We start from the raw sequence: 23,099 nt of genomic DNA on the forward strand, positions 1-23,099 counted from the left end.
TAATTAAGTTGCTGAGATTGGCCTCCAGCTTTTGATCCTCCTGCCTCAGCCTCCCATGTCACTGGAATTACAGGTGTGTGCCATCGCTCCCAGCTCACTTAAATTTTGTGAGGCTGAGAAGGTAATTACCATGGGTCTTAGAGAAGAGGAAATTGAGGTTCAAAGAAGCTTAATTGAATCTTGGGCCGTGGTCTCTGGATTCCTCATTGACGTATGCAACCAGAGTCAACAGTGATGGAACAAAGCATCTGACCCGGAACCTTCCAGGAATGGCCTCATGTCCTGTTGAGCAACTTTCCGGAGCCACTGTGTCAGGGTGGTGCCTTATAACTGACACAGGAGCCCACAGGGGCAGTTGGAGCTGGAATCCCTGAAGGATGATGCTTTGGGGGCTACTGTGGACGCTGTTTTTTTCAGGTAAGGCAAAGGAGAGGTGCGAGCAGGTGAGACCTCTGGTTTGGACCCCAGGAGACCTTCTCTTTTAGAAGCACCAGAGCACCCGGCCACCCAAGACAAAGCCAACCAGCAGTTAAAGCAGTCTGAGCTTCTCTACCCAAGGTCTGCAGGACCAGGAGAACGCACAGGTCTGAGCACAGACATCAAAGAAGGGTGGAATTAGGGAAGAAAGATGTTTCTGATTTTTTTGGGGGGGGGCAGTCCTGGGAAGTGAGCCCAGGTCCTCATGCATGCTAGGCATCTGTGCTCTCCCACTGAGGTATGTCCCCAGCCTCCCTGTGCATTTTGCATTTGGATGTCAAAGACAGAAAAACCCTAGATGAAAATAATGATAGAGGAAATCTAACTCGGGTACGATCAGAAATAATTTTGTCTGATTTTGAAAAGCATTTTTCTCTTTTTTAAATTAGTACTTTTTAAAAATTATACAGAAAATTGTACTTTATGTGTTCCATCATGGTGCTTTTAATGTGGACATCTGTTAACTCAAAAGATACCATATATTTAACAAGTATTTCCTGGGGCCTACTGTGAATCAGCAAATCTGCTACTGCTAAAGACACAGGTGGGAACAGAAGCAGCCTGGAGCCCCTTCTCCAGGAGGTTAGGACCCCTACTTTCTTTTGCGTGTTGGGGCTGGAGGGCCCTGTTGTGCACGCTCAGCAGAGCTGATCCATCCCCAGCCCTACGGGTCTCTTACAATCTGCAGAGCATTTGGGGCGTTGCTGGTTCTTCCTCCTAATCAACCCGAATAAGACAGGGGAAATGACAAGACTTTGAAAACAAGTTTTGCCTTGGGAAGAGATAGAAGCCCAGGGAGTGGCTGTCTCTGGGACCTATTGAGCAGGGTCAAGGGCAGCTACCTGGGGGTGCTTCCTTTGGATCTCCTTGGAGCTGGGACTGTCACCGAGGCGAATAGGAACTGGTTTCTCATGAACCAGTGCATTTGCTTTTATTTTACTTATGTTTTTCTGAAGGACAACTGGGAGAAGCAGAGGATTGAAGGTTGGGTACTTGTGAGAGAAAAAAAACAGAGCTGTATATTTCATTATACCCTACAGGGATAGGTTAGGGGTTCACCCCAAAGCCCCTCCCAGCTAGATGCCCATTCATCCTTGGGTGGGGATGCTGTAACTCCAATCAGACAACAGTGTTGGACAATGTAGCTCAGAGGCTTAGCACACACTGCGCTGACTCTCTAGGTTTGAATTCTGACTCCATCCCTTATTGCTGTGGGACCTTGGGCAAGTCACTTAGCTTCTCTGTCCCTCAGTTTCCTTATCCATAAAATAGGAATAACAGTGGCAACCTTATAAGTGATGAAGATTAAGTAAGATAATGCATTTAGCATATAATACTTGGCAGATGGTAATTATTATTATTGGTATTTTTTTTATTAGTGTGTTGAAAGGGTTTCCTTTCTTGTGATGGGGTACAGACTGCTTTTGAGCATATATTTCTGTCTTCTTTCGCAAGAGGTGGTCAAGTTTGTAAAAAGAGTGGAAATCCATCTGTAACATTAATGTGGGAAGTTAGGTCTTCCTTGGTGGCAACCAGAAGTTGGAGTTGATGTGTCTTTCACAAAGTCCAGCACAGTGCCTGGCACAGAGAAGTCTTTCAGCCATAGTTCCATAAATAAGGAACTAAACTTGGTTTAAGATATCTCTCCACCTCTGCTCACCATCTTTTGTGGAGGGTGTTCCTGGCCAGGGTGCATAGACATTGCATGGGAAAACCTTCGAAAGGTTTCCTTAGAAGTGAATTGGCCTTCAAGCTCTGCTTCACCTTCAAACCCCCAGGAGCCCCTGAGGAGGGTCTTCCTAAGGTCAGGTTGAGATAGGCAGGGCCTCAGGAGCCTGGCCTGGCCAACAGGGAAGGTAAGCACTTCACTGAAAGGACAACTCTTGGCGTTGTTCACCGCGGCACTCCTGAACTATCACGGAGGATGAAAGTGCCAGGAAGTGCAGTCATGGTGTTGAGAACAGCGGTGGTGATTGCAGGTAGGGGTGGCCTGACCCACGGTTTGCCCCGGCATTACTGTCCAACCTGTTCCTGGTATTCCCTGAAGCAAGGTGTCTCCAGGCCTGAGTGGACACACTGTGGTCCCTTAGTGAACCACAGAGCCCCGAGTGTCCCCCTGGAAGCACAGACAGGATCTTCTGCACCTCCATCAGCAAGCCCTGCTTGGACTAGAGCAGAAAAATCACTCTTACTGTCTCTGTAAACCCGGGGTTCTCAAACTCAACACTCCTGATATTTTGGCCACTGTCGCTTTTCTGTACTTATTAGATGCCAGCAGCATCCACCTCCATCCCTGGTTATAACAACAGCAGTGTCTCCGGACATTGCTCAGTGACCCTGGGGGGAGGGAGGAGGACTTGTCCCCAGTGGAGGAACAACGCTGTGTCTCCTTGTCAAAAACAGGAGGAGGGGTCTCTCGGCTGGGGTACTGGGGGAGCCTAGGGGTGCGGTTTTGGAGCACCGCTAAACTCAAGACAGGTAACACTGTTGGCTCGCTCCCTCGGCCTCCGGCCTCATTCTCGGACAGCCGTTTCCACGTGGTAGAAAGACGGCAGCGGGAGTTCCACAGCCCGCATTTTCAGCCCGGGCCAGAAGGAACGTCCCCCCTCCCCATAGCCGCAACAGTCTCGGGGAGGATTCTGATTGGCTCAGCTCATGACGTGCGCTCGGGGAGGATTCTAATTGGCTCAGTTGATGACCAATCAGTGTGGCCAGGGCAAGGGGGAACTTTTAATTGGCCAGTTGGTGGGGCTGTGCTTGAGAACGTGGGCGGGCCCATGGGTAAGCCACTTAAGAGAGCTGCGCTACCCAAGGAAGGGAGAGCGCGGGAGGGAACCGTGGGTTCCCCTGTCCACTGTGTCCTCAGAATAGCCTCCTCCCTGTTTGTTCAATGGTTTCTTGAACTTATCTCTTTCCCCTGACTTAGCTGAAGTCCTCAAGCTTCCTGGAGAATGGCTCTCTGCTGGTATCATGTCTTCCTCGCCTCTCTTCACCCCATGCCCCTCTCTGCCATGCCTCAGCCACCATGATGTCTGTACAGCATCCCTTGTTCTGTCCCCCATCAGGCACTTACTTCCTCTCAAAAGGATCATTTATCAAATTGAATTTTCATGGACTCTGCTCAGTGTGGCTCTTGTTGTAAAAAGCAAAACCCAACACTTCGTGGTGGAGAGATTAGTGTCCAGTGTGGCTTAAAAAGCAAGATGCCTCTTCTCCAGAGGCCTCAAGGACCTCATCTGAAAAATGGGTGGTTAGACAAGAAAACGAGCTGGCTCCTTTTCTTTCCCAACTCTTCATGACAGAGACTAACTGTGTAACTGTGTTTTTCTGCTTATAGGACTCCAAGCTGCTGCTCAGTCAAAAGAGGAAAAGTATGTCTTACAAGAGGGGGAGACCCTGACAGTGGACTGTCCCTCCAACAGGAAGTATGCCTACAGCCAGAAGGCTTGGCAGAGGTTGAGGAATGGGGAGGAGCCCCAGACACTGGCTGTCACAGAAAGATCTCAGGGGACACTCAATCAAATCCAGGTGGGGAGGTACATTCTCAGAGATGACCCTGCGGAGTCCATGTTTCAGGTCCGAATGATCAACCTTCAAGTGGAGGACTCAGGACTGTATCGGTGTGTGGTCTACTATCCTCCTCCCAAGGAGCCTGTCCTCCTGTTCCATCCTGTCCGCCTGGTGGTGACCGTGGGTGAGTGACCTGGGAGTGGATGGATGTGGTGGTGTCACCAGCAGAGCTCAGGAGTCCTAGCCAGCCAGCGTTCTCCCAGAAGCTCCTTGTCTGCTCTGTGAGGCCCTCAACAGGCATTTCACACACAGCAAGCAGAGGCTTCTAAGCATGGATTCCCTTTGGGTTGCAGAGCCTAATTTAGGGTACAGTTATGGGAAGTGGGGTGCTATAAAAGGTGAGCAGTAGATATGGGAGAATTTACTCCCCTACCTCAGGTCTCCACTTAGAAGACATGTCCTTGGGAAGCCTCCTGTGACTTCCCTCTCCTCCTCCCAAGCTTTTAAAACAGTGCACCCCAGGCCTCCCAGGGAGTGTCAGCTGTGTGGGGGTCTCCTTTCAAATACAGATCCTGACTTGGTAGGCCCAAGGTGACTCCCACTTGTCGGGAGCATGTCTGCAGGCTCACTCGGGGTCCTTCTGTGGACAATACGATCTCACGGGGGAGTAGTGACTGGTTTACTTATCTGTCTCCCTTATCAATCTTCAAACTCCTTGAGAAAGGGCCTGTGCCTTGTTGGGCTCTCTGTCCCCAGCAACTAATATTACATGAACTAAGGAAGACAGAGGAAAGGCAGACAGGTTGAAGTTCCTAGCACTAGGGGAATTCTAAGCCTAAGACATGGCACATATGCAGTGGATTAATACAAGATAACTTATTCTTTTAAGTTGTCAATGGATCCTTATTTTTATTTATTTGTATGCGGTGCTGAGAATCCAACCCAGTGCCTCACACATACTAGGCAAGCGCTCTACCACTGAGCCACAGCCCCAGCCCACAAGATAACTTTTAAAGTAATATGTACTTATAAGAGGCAGAGTGAATGGGATAAGATAGAATAACAAGGGAATTATTCTTGGAAAAAGGAGGGGCATATAGATAAGTAAAGAAGAGCAGGCACGTACATTTCCAATAACCCAGATACCCTGAGAGCTCCTTTCTCCCTCTCCCTTCCTTCCTCCTTTCTTCCCTTGCTTCCTCCATTTCTCTCTTCCTCCTTCCTATCTCTGACTGAGGCTAACCTTATACTACATTTTTGGTTTTGGCAAAGGAAAACCTTGCTTCTTGAAAGGTTACTTTCATCTCCCTCTGTGGCTCCATCTACTTGCCATCTATTCATCCATCCATTCATCCATCTATCCACCTACTCATCCATCCATCCATCCATCTATCCATCCATCCAATGTGCTTCTTGCAGATCCTTCAACTAAGCGTACTTCTGACAAGAATTCTACCCCTAAATTGGCTCCTACTACCATCCGTCCCACCACCCTTCCTACCACGAAGACCCTGAGAACATTCTATACCAGCTCCAGAACGGTGGTCCAATCCCTACCCATGTCAACAGCTGTCATCCCCCCGAACACCACAGTCAACCCCACAGATGCCATCAGGTATGATTTCCAGGCCTTGGGACTCCTGGTTTGGACACCAAATCCTTTGTTCCCTAGTTCATGTGCTTAGAGGATGTGGTGGAAGAGGGATGGGGGTAGGTGGGGAGGGTGGGGCAAGAGTTGCTTCAGTCTGGGTGGAAATTCCCAGGGAAGGAAGTGGGTGGTGGTAGAGTGAGGAGGAAACTCTGAACAAGGGTGCCATTTTCCTCAGCTCACCCTCTTCGTGCCTTGGACAACGAAGTGACGAGGAGAGGAAAATCCCAGGTGATCCAGTCTAATAGTGCAATGGAAAAAGCATTGTGAGTTAGGGACCCTGGTTTCTTGTGTCAGGCAAACTAACTGTGTGATTTTGGGCAGGTCAGGACCCTCTCTGGCTTCAGTGTCCTGTTGGTACAGCAGGCATGCTAAAAAACTGGAAGGGATCATGTAGCTCCATAGCAGCTCTAGGTTATGATTGTCTAAAGCATTTGTCTTTGTCTTATTTTGTTTGATTTTATTTGCTTTGTTTGATTTTAACACTGGTGTAAATATTCTACCATAGACCAATGGAATGAAAATTTCTGGAGGTGGGTCCGGTCTTAGTACATTTAAATTATTTTTTCAGGAGATTTCTAAAGTGTAGGTATGTTAGTCAGCTTTCTGTGACTGTAACAAATACCTGAGGTAATAAGTTTATAAAGAGGAAAGGTTTAGTTTGGCCCAACGCTTTGGAAGTATCAGTCCAGGATTGGTTGACCTTATGGCTTTTGGGCCTGGGTTGAGGCAGTACATCACAGTGGCAATGCCTGGCAAAACCTTATGATCAGGACATAGAAAAAAAGGAAGAGAAAGGGGTTGGGGGTCCCACTCTCCCTTTCAAGGGCATGACCTTAATGACCTAAACACCTTCCACCAGATCTCATTTCTCAAGGTTTCCATGACTTCCCAATAGTGCCAATGTGGGGACCAAGCCTTTAATACGTGGGACTTTGGAAAACACCTCAGATCCAAACAATAGCAGCAAAGAGCCGCTGAGTTGGCATGAACACCTTGCTTTACAGTTGTTATTAAATGCTGATTTATCTTAGAACGTGTTATCATTAAATATTGAATTAACAGAGAAAGAAATATTCTTCCATATTCCCACTAATGATATGTCTTTCCCCCGTCTTCTCACCTGATCCTCATTCACGCTTCATATTTCACATGGTGCTAATTCTAATTATACACATTGCATCATTTTTCCTGCTCCGATTATCCTTCAATGTTGTTATGTAGTCTTCCTCAAATTAGAATTTCAATGGGCACATACTTTTCTGTCCATTGGAAAAATCATCAAGAACCTAGTCATTTGCCTATTCTTAGTCATTGATGTTGTCATCAGAAAATCATTTATTCAAACAAAATTTCCATGAGAGAATTTGAACACGTGTATCATTCTGCATCCACGTCTTATGGATAAACGGTCTTCCAAAGGATCGGACAGAATTTGCAGGTGATCCATAATGCATAGGTGCCACCGCAGGTTGCCAACGTGGGTTTAGTGTTGTAACAATATTCCTGCTGGAGCTGGGGCCATAACTCAGTGGCAGAGCGTGTGCTCAGCATGCGCAAGGCCCTGGGTTTAATTCTCAGCATCAAGGGGAGAAAAAAATTCCTGGTAACCATCTTCACTTCTTCATTAATGTGGACTCCTGCTCCAGGAAGGTAGAGACAGTGATTTTTCTGTTTAATGTTGGGACTAAATTTATTTCCTCTTTACATGTCATTACCACGTTACCCATGATGCAGTGTGTGTACTAGGTAACATATTTCCTTACTTTCTTAATTTCTACATTATTAAAAGGATTACCCATAGTCTGGAACTGGTTAACTTACAGGATGTAGGTCAGCTGGAGATCAGCTACTCAGTTTCCATTCTTATGAGAGTGGGCAATGACTTATTTATCTTCCTCCTTATGTAGTTTTACTCACACAGCCTGAGTGCCTGGTACATAATAGGTGCTCATTTAAGCTTTGTGGATTAAATAAAATAATCTAGTGTGAGTTAACGCTTTTCTGTCTTCACTACTTTTACTTTTCAATAGGTAGAGAATGTGGGCATCTTTGCCCATATTCCTAGAAGAGACTGTACCTCTTTTTACCTGTTAACTCTATTAACTAATATTAACTATTCTGCTGGTCAGAAGTCACCGACAGCTGTTTGAGAAAGAAGGAGTGGTTAGCCCTGGTGACGAAAGAGTGGAGCCCCCAACCTGGGGGTGGTGAGGCCCTGGAGGGGGGGATCCGAGCATCCTGTCTCAGGGTTACTGTGTGAGGGACAGGCTGTGGGAAAAACAGTCCTGTTCAAATGTTTTAGGAAGTGATCACTGGCAGAGCCACTAAGGAAGTGGGACTGCAAAGGGAAGAAAATAAGTGAGGTTTCACAGGGACAGCTTTGGTCTTTCAAAAAAGGTCTGGGTGACACGGAGGTGTCCCTATGCTGGAAACCTCAAGTATTGATATTTCTGCACTCACAGTCACTGGGTAGAGGGGCTCTAAGCAATGAGCAGGGCCCATGAATTCCCAGGCACCCCAGGGCTCTGGGGACTTGTGTGCAGCCTCTGAAAGACATGAGATGATGGCCCAGCGGGGGTGGATGCCCCCCAGGATCCTTGGGCATGAAAACAAACAGCTCCAGGGTATCAGGCAGAGCCCTAGGGAGGGAGTGGGGTGAGTGAAGCTCAGAAATCAGGGCTCTCTGCAGGAAGGCTCTACCAGGGCAGAGGCTGGCATCCTGGTGGGTACCGTTGCAACCATGAGACAGACGCTGGCTTCCCTGTCCCCAGGGCCTGGCTGCTAGCACCACTGGTTGCTGAACTTGACTAGCATCCTTGGGAACGCAGTCCCGGGTGATACAGGACAAGGTGGAGACTAGGGTGGGTGTCAGCACAGATGGGCAGTTTGCCTCTTGCTGGGATGATTCTGTCTGCTAGTTTGTACATCCAATTTTAAGTTTCGAATGGATAATGTGTGCTGGTTTGAAAATTATCGCTTTGTTTTATTCCTTAAATGTGCTCAATTCTGTTTCCTGGTGATTTTTCTGTGGTTTTGTTTTTCAATTTATTTAAATTTTCCATCCAGGGCTGGGGAGTGGAATTGAAGAAAGATTACTCTTTCTTCCCACTGTTATGAAACAGATAGTTATGAAAGAATCCTTGCTTTGCCCACAGGGCTGCTGATTCCCTTAGATGTTAAATTCTTATATAATATTGCAGTGTTCTCTGGCCTCTGTTCCGTTGCTGCCTCTTCCTCCCCTTGTCCCTGTGTCTCAGCGGGTAGAGGACTTGCCTTGACATCTGCTTCCGGATCTGCTGATGGGATGCCCCTGTCCCTGCTCTCACTGGGTCTCTTTCTCATGATATTTACTGATGTCTACTTGGGACTTGTAGAATCATTTTGTTAACATCTAGACAAATCCGGGATTGGATTTTCTCTAGGATTGGATTCTTCTTGATTTATAAACGAGGAAACAGAGGCTAAATGCAGGGGGTGGGGTGGGGGTGGGAGGAGGGGAGGCAACCATCCCAGGAAGCAGGCCATGGTGCTGAGGACAGAGATGAGCTGAGCTTTCCAGGCCCGGGGGCCCTCTCTCTCTGCCGCATCCAAGGCAAGATGAAGCTCACCTGGGCGTGAACCCTATACTTTCACTAAACATGTTTCTAATGGGTTGTTTTAGGGAATGGAGCGAAGGGCTTTGCATAGGGCCAGACAGTCTGGGAAGCTGTGGGAGGAACTGAGCGGATAAGATGGGAACATGAAGGAATGTCTAAACCCTTGAGTGTGGGGTCCTCATGGCTGGTGGCAGCACTCTCTCTCTCTCTCGCCCACAGGCTCCCTGTGTTCAGCATTGTCGTTCCTGTGGCCTGTGGAATCCTCATTAAGAGCCTGGTCTTCACTGTCCTGTTTGTTGTCACTCAGAGGTCATTTGGACTCTAGACCCAGGAACCCACGACAGTGACCCTGACCTCCATCCGTGTCCACCTGGCAGTTGTTGGAAGCCAAGTGGAGAGGGACCTGAATCGAAAATGTGCCCTCAGGTGATTCCTAGGCCAGGATTGCCCGCTCCCTGGCCCTGTCCACACGGATCACCCTCAGAAGAGAAGATGTGGCTCTCCATTCCATCTGCAGCTTGGCGTGAAATCAAGACAGAGTCCAGTGCTTTCCACTGTCCCTCTCCTGCGGGGTTGTGAGGTTCAGTGGGCACAGCTGAAATTGCTGCCCCGTGTCCTTACCCTGGACTATACAATTTAGGCCACATGGATAGAACTTAGAAGCATCCTCCTTCCCCCGCCACTGGAGCGAGCCTCCCTCTCTCGAGAATCAGATGCCTGGTTTCTCCTTTCATCGTGATTGTCCCAACATTCCTACCCATGGAACAAGGAGAAGAGAAGATGCCACGGTGGGAATTAAGTAACTGGGAATGAGAAAGTGATGCTGACGGCTCGTCCTGGGAAAGCACAGGAGACAAGATGGGCGTGTAGGACGATGGGTGGATGGAACCCGCCTTGCCGGGTGCGCTTTGTCTCTGGACCCTGAAGCTAACCCATGAAGGTGGAGGTGTATGTGACCAAGGTGAGGCCACGTGAGTCCCACCTACTGGCAGGAAGGAAAACCAGACTCTTTTGTTGAGGGGATCCATAGCCATGTGGAGAGCAAGGAGTTCTGCCTCTTGTCCTTGAATCACATGAGGGGCAGTCATGGCAGGGTGACAGTAGCCCACCACTGAGGCTCTGGAGGCTGTCCCTGTGGGCCCCTTACCTCTCACTCACCATCCTCCTCCATTTGGTCTGCACCCAACTCCCCTGACGGCTCCCATGCTGTTTCTGGGACCCTCCTACTGTGCCCCATGAAATAGGTATGCAGGCCACCCACGTGTGTCCCCCAGCCTCATACCAGGACTTCCTATCTCCTATCTTTGGGTTCTAAAGCAAAAGGGTCCTTCCAGTTCAGCAATGGTCAAGGTCATTTTCATCCTAAAGCCTCCAAGAGCGAACACACCTTGCCACGTAGCATCTGTCTCACGCCAGAAAAATATATTCCTATAATCTCCAAGACTTTCCCCTCCTCCTGTGGGGGAAAAATACCTAGTTCTCAGGTGCATCCTTCCATCCCATGAGGACCCCCTTCTAATGAATATTGCACTCTGAACCTACCCAGGGATGGCACTGACCTCAGAGATGATTTCTGATCCCCCAGTTTTGAGTCCATTTGAAGGGGTGTGAGTGGAATTCAGTTCGTCCTGGAGCTCTGGCCAGTCTGCAGAGAAGAGAGAAGGACTTATCCAGAAGTTGAGCATCTCATCTCCTTCCCTGTCTTGAACTGAGCAGCTCAGATGCAGCGACTATGTGACACAGCATTTGCATCCTGAGGTGGCTGGTCTGGGACCTGCATTTTAGCAGTTTCAATGTTGCTCCAGTTTATGAAGGTGACAAAAAAAAAAAAAAACCAGGTCGGGGTGGGGGGAGACACTGTAATTAGATGCTGTCCAGAAGAGGCAGGACACACTGGAGCAGTGTTGCCCAAATGGCATCCCTTAAAACACCTGCATTGCATTATCTGGAAGCATAAGACACATGCTCAGCTTCCGGGGCTCCTGCGGACCTGTCACATCATAGCATACAGTTCTCTTCATGCTTCTCAGGTTTGTTTCAAAGAAATCATAATGCTGTCTGTTAAACACCATGACATCCAGTTGCATGGCTTGGTGTGCTGTGTGAGTCATTGAATTACAGGTTAAGTTGTATTTAAGTCCAATAAATGATGTTTGCCTGGAAAGTTCTGTGCACTACATTACATTGGAAGACAAGCTATCGTGCTGGACACTCTCGAGTGCACACCTGGGAACCTGCCCATGTGGGTGATGTCAACAGGCTCTGTCAGGCACCACCTTCTGGCTGGGTTTAGCCAATGGGCAGCAGGAGAGGACAGCAGAGGGTGGGAAGAGACGAGGCCAGGGAATGGCATATGTGTTTGCATTCACTCTGAAGGTTCCCTCAAGCCCCTCACCAGATGGCCACTAGCTCCAAGTTTAGGTGACTGCTCCATCCTCTCACCCTGCAGATCTGTAGGTGGTGACAGCTCACTATGGCTGCCAGATTCAGCTACTGCAGCATCCCGAACTGGCTTCCTCAAATGCCTGTATCTTTATTAAATGCTCCTTAGTTTTTTAGTCTCGGCGAGCCTTCTGCTTCTTGCTGGAAATTTGGCTGACAAAACGATACCGTGTCTGGGTTTGAGTCCCAGCTCTGCATTCTTGCAGTCAGTATGTCTGATCTGGAGTGACTGCATTTTCTGGGCCTCAGTATGCCTCATGGCCTCTAAGGACACAAGGCCACCTAACCAATGCCAGTGATGGTTGTCAAGACCAACAATAGCATTGTACTTGGGCTATCATGATAGCAGAGGGATTGCAGAGGGAACCTGGGAGCTCACAGGGTCAATGAGGAGGCTGGAGAACCAGGTTTAGAAAATTGGTAGATACCAAAAGGGAAGGCAGAGCAGAGGCCACAGCTGGGATTAAGCAGGAGATAATCTGGTGATGTTTCTCTGGACACATGAAGTCACCAGCCACTTACTATATGCTGTTCCTGGACTCCGAATGCTTAAATTGCCTCCGTGTAAGTCATCTCCCACGGGCTCTGAATCTTGAATCAATCCAGTTCTCAGGATCTAGAATCCTGGGTGAAATCATGCATTTTGCTGAGCTTAGGTCAGTGCCTGTGGGCATGTCATAGCTGACCGGAAGAAGTGTGGGAGGAATATTTGCCTTCCTACTTAACAGAAGGGGAAGCAGAGGTCCATAGTTCAGGAAAACTTATGCATTGGGCCACATTCACCTTTCCAGTAAAGTATTTGGTGCCAGAGAGTCAAAAGATGACAAACATCCATTGCATACTCTTGCAGCACTGACTGGATTAAGTGAGAGAACTGGAATAAATGCCCAGGGCCTCCTCATGGTCATTCACCTGTCATTATTATAGCTGTGGTGTCCGTGTCTATGCCCTGACTGGGTTGCTTGGGGAAGTCTACATCCTACACAGGGAGAGCTCAGAGCAGGCCTCAAGGTGCATCTGACTGCAAACGGGGCTTTTGCAGGCATGGTCTATTTGGACACCTGCCTCAGAGTCACTAAGGCTGCTTGCTACCATGCAGACTCCTGGGTGTCTCTGCAGGCCTGCCAGCTCAGAGTCCTGGCATGTGTGTGTGTACCGCCAGGCTTCTGGAGTGATTCAGCCACCTCCCATATCTGAGAACCACGGTGTGGAGTAAGTCTGGCGAAGGTGTTGTCATCTGAAAGCTCAACCCAGGCCTTAGAGGGTGGGCACAGTTTGGATGCCCAGTGTCATTTCAGATGGGGACTGTGGTGTGCGGGTTGGCGGGATGTGGTGGGCAGTGGCCAGTTGATGGCAGTGTTTTGGTGACTAGAGGCACAGAGTGGAGCAGAGGGGGGACCCCACACGGATGGGGCTAGACTTGCTGTGGTGGAGAACGGGGAGCCGCTGGGAGTTTCGCAATACAACTGTGACATAATAGAGGTAGGAAGGACGCTGTCTCTTCACCTTCTGCTTTTTCCTGGGCTGTTCCCTTGTTACATTTCCCTCAGGGTTTCTCAATCTGAAGAAACAGCAGCACCTCTGGGGGACAACCGTAGACACCCCCCATGGGGCAAGGTCCTCCTGCCGCTAGAGAGGCCCTGGCAGACAGAAGACTCAGGGAGAAGGACGGGATGCAGGGGGCAGGCCAGCAGAGGTGGCCACCGCTGGGGCTGCTGCTGCTGCTGCTCTGTGTCTCAGGTAAGGGCAGGAGGGTGAGGGGTGGGAGGAGCAGCTCAGGGCTAGGGGCGGAGACCATCTGGAGGAATGCAGCGGCTAAGAGGAACTTTCTCTCATTTCTTTAGAATGGACAGGAATGAGATCAGGGCCTGTGCTAGAGATAGGTCAGGGGAAAGGAAGGCAACAGACGCAGAGCACGCTGGTCCGGCAGGGACTGTGCCATAAGACAGGTTGGAGGTTCTTCTGGGGCATCTTGAAGTTGAGGATGTGATGTGGAGCAGCCAAGCCATCTCCCAGCACCACGCTGGCATCCCGGGAGATGCATAGAAATGCAAAGCCAATCTCCCTTTGGAGGAACATGTTCAGTCAGGAGGCAGAGGAAGCATGCAGAGAGGAAAAGGTAAATAAGCACCAAGGGCAGAGTAGCAAGAGGGACACAAAACGGAAATGGAAATCACTCTAGCAAGGCTCTGAGAAGGAAGGTGGAGTCCGAGCTGCGATCAAATCCCATCTCTACCACTTTCTGACCTCAGGCAGTTCCCCTAACCTCCCCGAGCCTCAGTTCCTTCATTTGTAAATAGTGCCCAGATACAGGTGCTCATTTTGTGGATGGCGAGTACATCAGAAAGTTGCGGGGCTAGGGATGTGGCTCAAGCAGTAGCGCGCTCGCCTGGAATGCGTGCGGCCCAGGTTCGATCCTCAGCACCACATACAAACAAAGATGTTGGGTCCGCCGAAAACTAAAAAAAAAAAAAAAAAAAATTAAAAAAAAAAAAGAAAGTTGCCCTAAGAATCAAACAAATAACAGATGGGTGGGAAGCTCTTGGCTCAGAGTTTAGGGCATAGTAAGTGCTTAATAAAAGCTATGGATGACGACGACGGTATCACCAGGTTTGGGGTGATGCGTGGTATTGAGGGCCAAGAAGGGAAAGAGGAGAGTGTCAGCAGGGACTGTTCTGGTGGGCTCCCCTCTGGATCAATGGAATGGAGACAAGTGGAGAGGGTGGAGGACTCGGCTTCTTGGGGACACCAGTAAAGTGCGGGACTCCTCCCTCTAGGGCTCCAAGCTGAAGGTGAAAGTGAGGAGCAGAAGTGCCTACAGGAGGGCAGGAACCTGACCGTGACCTGTCCTTACAACATCAACAAGTACGCCTTCAGCCTGAAGGCCTGGCAGCGGGTGAGGAGCGACGGCCGCCTGGAGACTCTGGTGATCACGGAGACTAGAAATGCAGACCTAAACCTGGCCCAGGCTGGGAGGTACCTGCTGGAGGATTATCCCACTGAAGCCATCATCAAAGTCACCATGACCGGGCTCCAGAGGGGGGACGCGGGGCTGTACCAGTGCGTGATCCACCTCACTTCTCAGAACCTAGTCATCCTGCACCATCGGATTCGGCTAGTACAGTGCAGTGGTGAGCATCAGGGAGACCCAGGACTCCCAGGGGAGGGTCTCCTCAGGCACAGAGGGTGGGCTGGGACCCTATCCACCACGAAGGCTTGCTGCCCAGAGAGTAACGGGGAAATTCCAGACCCGAAGTCAGGGCACCTGGGCCTTCCATTCTCTTGCTTTGTGACTTTGAGACTCAGAAACACAACTCCTCTCTGGGCCTCAGTTTTCTCACCTGTGAAACAAGGAAGTTGGACGAGGTGAACGAAAACACCACCAGACTCTGTGGGAAACTGGCAACTGGGACTTGCGAGGTGCCAGGCTGGTCTGGGAGAGCTGCTGTCTCTCAGTGTGAGGGGACACTCCAGAGGGTAACTCACCTGGTCCTTTGGCAGACAGGTGGAGCAGCTGGGCCCCCACAGGACTCACTCGATTTTCTTGTCCCTGGAGAATCTGTGAAATGGGCTCAGTTTGACAGTAAGGCACTGTCCCTTTTCTCAATGGACTTAAAAAGTAGTAGAGAGCACAGTGAAGGGCCTTTCACCGCCCTTTAGTTGCTTCTTGTTGGCGAGGACACCCCTTTGTTAAAAAGCCTGTCAGCCCACATGGGGACATGGCATGGGAGGGGGTGTCCAACGCTTTTGCCTCAACCTTCTCAAGTGACCTCCTTTGGAGCTGTGGTTTGGGTGGCCTCCACCACCATGGGGTCTTGCTCTTCTGCCAGCCTGAACATATGACTCTCAGGACAGGATTGGGTCCAAGTCACACGTCTTAGGATCTGTAAATAGAGTTAGCAGGCAAAGGGAGGGCATTGCAGGTAGAACCTCAGGAACAGAGTCAAACAATTCCTCAAAGCTTGGAGCATGCCGTGGCCCCAATAGTTAACAAAGGGTTCTCATAGTTAAGCAGCTCCATTGCCCTAGACTCAGGAATATTTTATTATTTCGGCCATAGTCCTTGAAAACTGTCAAAGAACTGAAACTACAGTCTTTACAAGGGAAGTGTGACCATTGCAGATTGCCTGGTGACAGAAGGTTCTGGATCCTTCTTTGACTTGAATATACCTAGTGAGCTTGGGCAAGTCCCACACTATTTCTAGGCTGTAGTAAACTGGTGGGGCTTCTTCACTGTGATACTCAGTGGCTCCAGTGTTTGGGTTCCTCTGTATTTATTGAGGTAGGAGACACAAGGGCCCTACATTCACACTTGGCAAAGTTGGCGGCTCTAGGTGCCAGTGGGTGGATTGCTGTCCTTTTAACTTTTTTTTTTCAACTCTGGGGGGTCAAACCCAGGGCTTAGTGCATAATAGTCAAGCACCCTGCCACTGAGCTACATCCCCAACCCTATTATTTTATTTTGAGACAGGGTCTCACTGAGTTGCTCAGGCTTGTCTCAAATTTGCAATTCTCCTGCCCCAATCTCCTGAGTGGCTGGGATTATGGTGAGAGCCATCGTGCCTGGCTAACTCAAACCTTAATATTAAGACTGGAGAAGTGATTGAGAGTGACTGAGCCCATGCTAGTCAATAAGAACTGTATCAAGCTTAACACAGGATAAACCAAAACATAATTATTTCCCTTAAACCATAAATAACACGGAGTAACATTTTGATAGCAGCTTTGCATTCCTTCTCTCCAGTAATTAAGGAAACTTTAGGCTAATGTGGTGATGGAAATGACATCTTGCACAGATTGTCCTTGCCTAGAGGAATTGCAGTGGAAAAAAGATAGAAGCCTCCACAAAGGACACCTGTAGTGATCGCTGAGGTTGTTTGGAGATCGTAAGAGAGTCAGGGACTGGGTTTTTGTTCAGCTAGGTTAAATAAATAGTTGGGGGTTTCTTTCTGGCATGCTGTTGAGCCCGCCTAAAGGACACTCCTCCATGGACAGTGGAGATGGCTTCTCTATTTATTCTTCAGCTTGTGAGGTGGGGGAGGACACAGCAGTGACTGAGCTCGGAAAGAAACCTACGTAATGTGAGGCTGTTGGGAGGTGATGGATGCTGTCCCACCAACCCCACTTGGGAAGTGAATATGGTGTGGGGATTTGAGGGGAGAGAAAGGTGGGCTGCAGAGGGCATGAGGAGAGAGCTCTCTGCCCTCCCTGATGGACAAGATCCATCACCAACTGGAAGTAAGTCCAAGAGGAGGTTCTGGGCGTGGGGTGTGGGTTGGCTGGACTGTGATGGGCTGAGTGGGGGAGGGGCTGAGAGCTGAAGAACTGGCCAGGTGCCCTGGATGAGGCTCTGAAGGCTGAGAGCAGCAGGGCGTCACACACATACACAGGCACAGGGTTGGGAGGCCCGGGCCTGGGGGCTGGCTCTGTTGCTCTCCACTATGTGACTGTGGACACCCCCTGTCCACCCTGCTCCTTGGGAGGGTGGATTGGTGGTGTTGAACCTCCCTACCTTTGGCCTTCTGGGACTCTGTGAACCTTTTCCCCCAACCAGTGTAGCTCCGTGGAACAGTGGCTCAGCCTGTAGGAGAAGAAAGCTGTTCCAAACACCTTGGAGGTCCCTCCCCAGCTCAGAGGAAGTCAGCCAGGCTGGGTGGACAGCTCAGGGTATGCTGCCCCATCTTTGTCAATCATCGCCTGGCCACCTAGTAGGGGCCAGGTCTCAGTCAAGACCCTGAAGAGCTTTGATCTCTTCCAGAGCATGGTCCGCACCAGACAGAACCAACCCCCAGAGAGTCCAGATTTGCTGTAAGTTGTGTGTGCTGAGGATCACTGCAGAGACCGAAGCAGCGCAGAGGCACACCCTGAGCTTAGCTGGGGCCCTGGGCTCACCCCCCCACACACACACTTGTGGACTCCAGAGGGTCAGGCTGGACCACCCAGAGGGCTGCCAGGGGGTCCTGAACACAAGCAGGAAGAATGACCTTCATTTAGATTTCTATCCCAAGGCCCCACCCAAGCCTTGGGTGCTAGTCTATCCAGCAGCCCCAGAGGGAGGGGGGTCAGAGGAGCTAAGGTCAAAGGGCTTTGGGCTTCGGTACCCCTGTGGACAAGGGGCTGCACCTAGGAGGGGTGGCCTCCTGGCTAGTGCAGTCTGAGCAATCGGAAGACTCTGACTTGGAGCTAAGGAAGGCGTGAGAGAAGCCCTTCCTTACAGAGCAGCTCTAAGCACCCCGCGAGCAGAGACCCTCAGAGCCCTGGGTGGGGTGGAGCCAGAAACCTCAAAGGTGACAGAGGAGTTAGAAAGGGCAGAAGGGAGGTGGGGTCTGATGTTGGAGAGAAGAGGGAGCAGGGGGTGGAGACGCACAGGAGATGTGCCCTCTACAAAGCCCGAGGACTGAGTGGAGTGGAGCAAATGGGTGAGGTCAAGCAGGACAACACATTCAGGTCACAGGGAGCCTTGAACGTCTGGCAGTCATGCCCTTTGGGCTGTAGGTAACTGGAAACACGAAGGGCCTCCTTGGGCTCCTTGGTGGAAAGGGAGATCAGCACAGGGCAGCTGTGTGCAGGAGGTGGGGTGGGGGCGGGGCTGGTGGCGGGGTGAGAGCAGGGTGGAGGCTGGGGAAGGTGGAGACCTCATCTGCACAGGGTATAAAAACCTGCTTGGCGGCTCTCGTAGCCAAGAGGTGGGACGCAGGGGCCTTCAGAGCTGTCCACTCAACAGACACTCACCCTTTGGGTCCAGGAGGGTCAGGTAGAGGGAGTCACGCTTGCCTTTGACCTGCAGGACTTCTGGAGCTGCCTGGTGTTCCTGCTCTGATTTTTGTGACCTGCGGAATCATCTTGAACAAGGGCCTGGTGTTCTCAGTCCTGTTTGTCTTTCTCCGGAAGCCCAGGCCTCAGGTACGTGGCCAGACTTAAGGTGAAATGAAGGCAGGACCGAGACACCTGCTCCAGATGCTGGGGAGGGTGGGGTTCCCAGCCCCTGTGCCCTGATTTCTCTTCTCAGAAGGTCTTTGGTCAGGGGGCAGGGCCAGCCCCTGGGACAGTGCCAGGCGTGGGCCAAGATGCTGGGATCGATGCCAAGCGGGCTGAGCGGGTCCCACAGGATGGGAGGAACTGACAGGAGGTAAGCAGCCCCTTTCCTCAGGGAGGCTGGACTCAGGCCTGGGCTGGCTTGAATGGTCATTTCCAAATGCTGTTCATCTCTCTTGCTGCTCAGGTATCCTCAGCACAATGGACCCCAGGGAAACCTCCTCTCCGGAGGCCACCCATTCGCCTTCCTGCCCTAGTGACAGCACACTCCATGCACAGTTCAAGGGAAAATGGAAGGCTTCCTGAAGTCCCGCTGTGAGCTCTCTGCTCAGCACCTGTCCCTCCCAGAGGTGGAAGGAGCTATTAGCAGAGACATCAGCAGGGACCACGGGACAGCAAGGGATTTGGGCCTTGAATAGAGCAACTGGGACTCACAGAGAAGAGTTCCCCTAAGGACCTTGCATCCCTCCCCCTACAGCCCTCCAGAAGTCCTGCTGGGGACTTTCTGGACCTTGGGTGAAACTTACACCAAGACCCTCACTCTGCTGGCATTTTTTTTTTAAATAAACTTATTTCCAGAGCAGTTTTGGGTTCACAGCAAAATTGAGGAGAAATTGCAGAGTTCCCATATGCTTCCATGCTGTCCCCCCTCAACTTTCCCCACTCTCAAGGACCCCCTCAGAGAAGTGCATTTGTTACGGCCAATGGACCTACATGGACTGCCGAGGTCCGTGGTCCTCATTGGGTTCTCCCTTGGCTCTGTGCCTTAATGGCATGTACCCACCATTATATCCCATGGATGAGCTTCTCTGTCCCTGAAATTCTCCACCTATTCATCCTTCCCTTCTGGTCATTTTTAAGCCAAAAAAAAAAAGTTTATTCTGAAAGAAGCTTCAGTAATTAGCACAGGGAAGGAGGAGTCCATTTTAAAGTGAAGCTTCCTTCCCAGACCCTTGGATCTGAGCCCCTCAAGGGACAGAAGGGACAGGCTGGCTTGCTTCCTTTGCTTTGCCATCTCCACCTGCCAGCTGCGGCGTGGGGAAGCCAGGCTGGAGCAGGGGAGAGAGGAGGAAGGAGAGGGGAGGTCTTCTTGTGCCCCATGGGGTTTGAGCTGGGGTTCCTTCATAGGGCGCTGCTGTGGGCTCTTTCACCTGTAGAGTCCTAGACAGGCACATGTGTCTCTTTCCTGGCCAGCTGCTCCTGCTCCTCCTTTGGCCCCCAAGCCCTTTACAATCCACTTCTTATTTTCTTCTGTGGACATCTGCAGCACCAGGCAGCCTCTTTGGGCAAGATTAATAGCAACAACCTGAGCCCATTGCCTCACAGATGTGTAGTGACATCCAGTCCTCGGGGAACACTCACCCACGAGTCTCACGTGGCCCTGGTGGCTCCCGTACAGCTACCATCAGACTAGCTCATCACCTGCTGCCCCTGCCTGTCAGTTTTAGAGTTGAGTCAGACATATTGGCTGCCTCTTCCAAACTGCAGGGGACACTGGACAAGCTCTCCAAGTCCTGACATTGAAGCTTGTCTCCCTGGGCTTGAGGTAAGGGATGTGTCCACTCCCCGATCCCCAAGGATCACAGCAGACCAACAGCTGTCTCCTGAATCCTCTTCACAACTTCATGCCCTTGAGGGTAATAAGGGTTAAAGCAACAGCAACAGAAAAAGAGTTTTGCTCCCTCCCTGCTTTGCTGCCCACCAGTCCCCACTGATCTGGAACACAGCATCTATTTTCTTAGGGCTTGCATGAGTTAATGTTCACTTGAAGACAACAAAATACAGTCTACTTATTTTAAGTAGAAGGGGATTTTTACTTATTTATTTTGGTACTGGGAATTGAACCCAGAGGTGCTTAATTACTGAGCCACATCCCCAGTCCTTTTTAATATTTTATTCAGAGACAGAGTCTCCCTAAATTGTTTAGGGCCTCTCTAAGTTGCAGAGGCTGGCTTTGAACTCACAATTAGAAGAGGATTTTTTTTAATACATTTTTTTTTTTAGTTGTAGTTGGACACAATATCTTTATATTTATTTATTCATTTATTTTTATATGGTGTTGAACATTGAACCCAAGGCCTCGCCGGTGCTAGGTGAGCGCTCTACCACTGAGCCATAATCCCAGCTCCTAGAAGGGGATTTTAAAAAATAGAGTATTAAATGGTTTACAGCATCAGATCCAACCATCAGATCTGGGAATGACTCCCACAGCCGCACTACAGCATGGGACTATTAAGGGGCTACCAGCCTGGCATTAGAGGAATCTGGAAATTTCCCCCAACAGGAACCTGCTGGCACAGCACTGGCTGTAGAAACAGTGCAGACTTGACTCAGGGTTTGCTGGCAAAATGTGTGCCTTCCTTCCCAGTTAACTTGGCCCCAAACTTTAGTCTCGTGTGAATGTGTTTGGTGGGTGGAGTCCAAAATATCTGGAAGCCCAGCTGCCAGTGAGTGTGAGAAATGATTTTGCAGACTGTTGGCTGAAGAAAAGCCCATGAGAGGGGGTGAGAATGAAAGTCAAGTCCACAGCAAGCACCCAAAACGATTGCAGTTGAAATGGACAAAAAGATAGTTCAAACTTCAGAGTTTTATTGTTTCTTGTATGGTCAATGAAAGACAAATATAATTAAATGGAAAATAAACATCCACTCTCAGTCTTATTATGCCAAATAAACACTATTGTTCATTTATAAAAGTCATAATAGCAAGGTCCCAGTTACCCAAAATAGCACATTGGGCACAATGTGATATATAACCCTGGAGGCATAAAAAGAGACAGATGCAGAGGACGAATTCCTACTTTTCCTGTTCCAGGATTTATGACACTTTTCTTGGAAACTTCGTGGTGTCTGAGAAAATGACTTCTGTTTATCACCAGTCTTCTTTAATCTATTCCTGGGGCACCCACATGATCGCTAATCAGTCAGTGACGTGGCAAAATTCAGCTTCCAAGGCGGTCACGTCAGTGAAAATTGTTCCATTTTAGCATCCCCAAAGTTTTTGAAAACTTGTAAAACTGGAAATGATTGCTTTTGGAGCCAAGGGCAGGTCTTTTAGGATAGAGGCCAGTCTTCAAGGACTGGAGTCCTCTTTGGGGCTTGAAGGGAAGCGATCATCTCATCTATCGCCTTGACCTAAAGCCCCTTGCTGGCTTAGGACTGTCCATCTGTCAAGTGTCCTGGTCTGTCTCCTGTCCAGGCTCCCTCAGCCCAACCATTCCTTCTACTGAAATTTGCTGGGAACAGAGCCAGATGTTTGGCACTTGACTCAGGGTTTGCTGGCAAGTGTGGAATCTCCTCTTCTCCTACGTGCTGTGCACTTGGGGAGAACCCAGTTCCTTTCCCAGGCTGGCCCTCTGCCCTCTCAGTCACACAATAAAGGAACACCTACCTGCAGGAAGATGGGAAGGTAAATTTCTTTCTTTTCTTTTTTTTTAAAATAGTATCTATTTAATTTTTTTAGTTGTAGTTGGACACAATACCCCCTTTTAATTTGTTTTTCTGTGGTGCTGAGGATCGAACCCAGTGCCTCACACATGCAAGGTAGGCAAGGCAGGCGCTCTACCACTGAGCTACAGCCCCAGCCGCATGGGAAGGTTAATTTTAGTGCAGGTGAATGTGCTCTGTTTTAGATTTTTTTTTTTTTTTGAGATGAGGTCTTGCCACATTTTGCCAGCCGACTCCAAACTCCTGGGCTCAAGCTATCCTCCTGCCTCAGCCTCCTGAGTAGCTGGGACTAGAGGTGCACAAAAAGTGCTGTTTCGGCTTTAGCGGTTTTTGTCTTTTTTCATGACCTTCAAGCGCCCAAAACGGAGTCAGCATACTCCTTATTTCAGGGCCTTCATTTACCTGTGGAAATTATTTGCACTTGTTCAGTTTAATGTGTTTTTAAATATTTCCCACCTTCACCCTCTGGCTCCACTCTGCCCGTTCCCCCCTCCTTGGCATCTTTATTCTGTACATCTTTTCAATCCACTTTCCTAGACTTACTTACACTTATGTAGATCCTTGAACATTTATAGAATTAATTTTGTGGCTTTATTTTCAGACAAATTTCACTCAACTGTATTAAAAAACCTGCAAATCAAAAGAAAAGCTGTCCTGAATACCCATCTTGCACACCATCCTTGTGTCATCTGTCACCATGAGAGTGGCTTTGTGACTCTGTCAATAGCAGTTGATGGTCAAGTGGAATCTAGGAGGAAAAGACAACAGACAGGAGAGCAGTAGGGAGACTGTTAGAGGAGAAAGGGACCCAGGGGGAGAGGAGGAGAGGGGAAGGTTAGGGGGTGGATAGATCAAAGTATGTTCACTGCATGTATGAATGTTCCACAATGAACCCATTCTTCTGTGTAATTGAAATGCACTAATAAAATTTTTGTTCTCAAA

At 49.6% G+C, this 23,099-nt stretch overlaps 2 protein-coding genes across 10 annotated transcripts; both read left to right on the forward strand.

Annotated features, from left to right (window-relative positions):
* On the forward strand, positions 1-11,398 carry LOC114099350 (triggering receptor expressed on myeloid cells 1). 4 transcript variants are annotated; one of them, XM_027943638.3, is made up of 5 exons: positions 1-417; positions 3,815-4,171; positions 5,407-5,602; positions 5,814-5,866; positions 6,498-9,447. In XM_027943638.3, the coding sequence occupies exons 1-5, from the start codon at positions 378-380 to the stop codon at positions 6,557-6,559; spliced, it is 708 nt and encodes a 235-aa protein (XP_027799439.1). In that variant the 5' UTR covers positions 1-377; the 3' UTR covers positions 6,560-9,447. The 4 variants fall into 4 exon arrangements, with proteins under 4 accessions (XP_027799439.1, XP_027799441.1, XP_027799438.1 ...); XM_027943640.2 differs by lacking the exon at positions 6,498-9,447 and adding an exon at positions 9,454-9,541 and having other exon boundaries at positions 9-417; positions 5,814-5,901; XM_027943637.3 differs by lacking the exon at positions 6,498-9,447 and adding an exon at positions 9,454-11,398 and having other exon boundaries at positions 24-417.
* A 102-nt stretch (positions 11,399-11,500) lies between these two features.
* Positions 11,501-23,099, forward strand: LOC114099351 (triggering receptor expressed on myeloid cells 3-like). Of its 6 annotated transcripts, none has more exons than XM_027943641.3 (5): positions 11,501-13,416; positions 14,454-14,807; positions 18,464-18,579; positions 18,686-18,805; positions 18,899-23,099. In XM_027943641.3, the coding sequence occupies exons 1-4, from the start codon at positions 13,284-13,286 to the stop codon at positions 18,797-18,799; spliced, it is 717 nt and encodes a 238-aa protein (XP_027799442.1). In that variant the 5' UTR covers positions 11,501-13,283; the 3' UTR covers positions 18,800-18,805; positions 18,899-23,099. The 6 variants fall into 6 exon arrangements, with proteins under 6 accessions (XP_027799442.1, XP_027799443.1, XP_027799444.1 ...); XM_027943642.3 differs by having other exon boundaries at positions 22,759-23,099; XM_027943643.3 differs by having other exon boundaries at positions 18,689-18,805.

The sequence above is a fragment of the Marmota flaviventris genome, chromosome 6 (genome assembly GCF_047511675.1).
Source record: "Marmota flaviventris isolate mMarFla1 chromosome 6, mMarFla1.hap1, whole genome shotgun sequence".
Classification (NCBI taxonomy): Eukaryota; Metazoa; Chordata; class Mammalia; order Rodentia; family Sciuridae; genus Marmota; species Marmota flaviventris.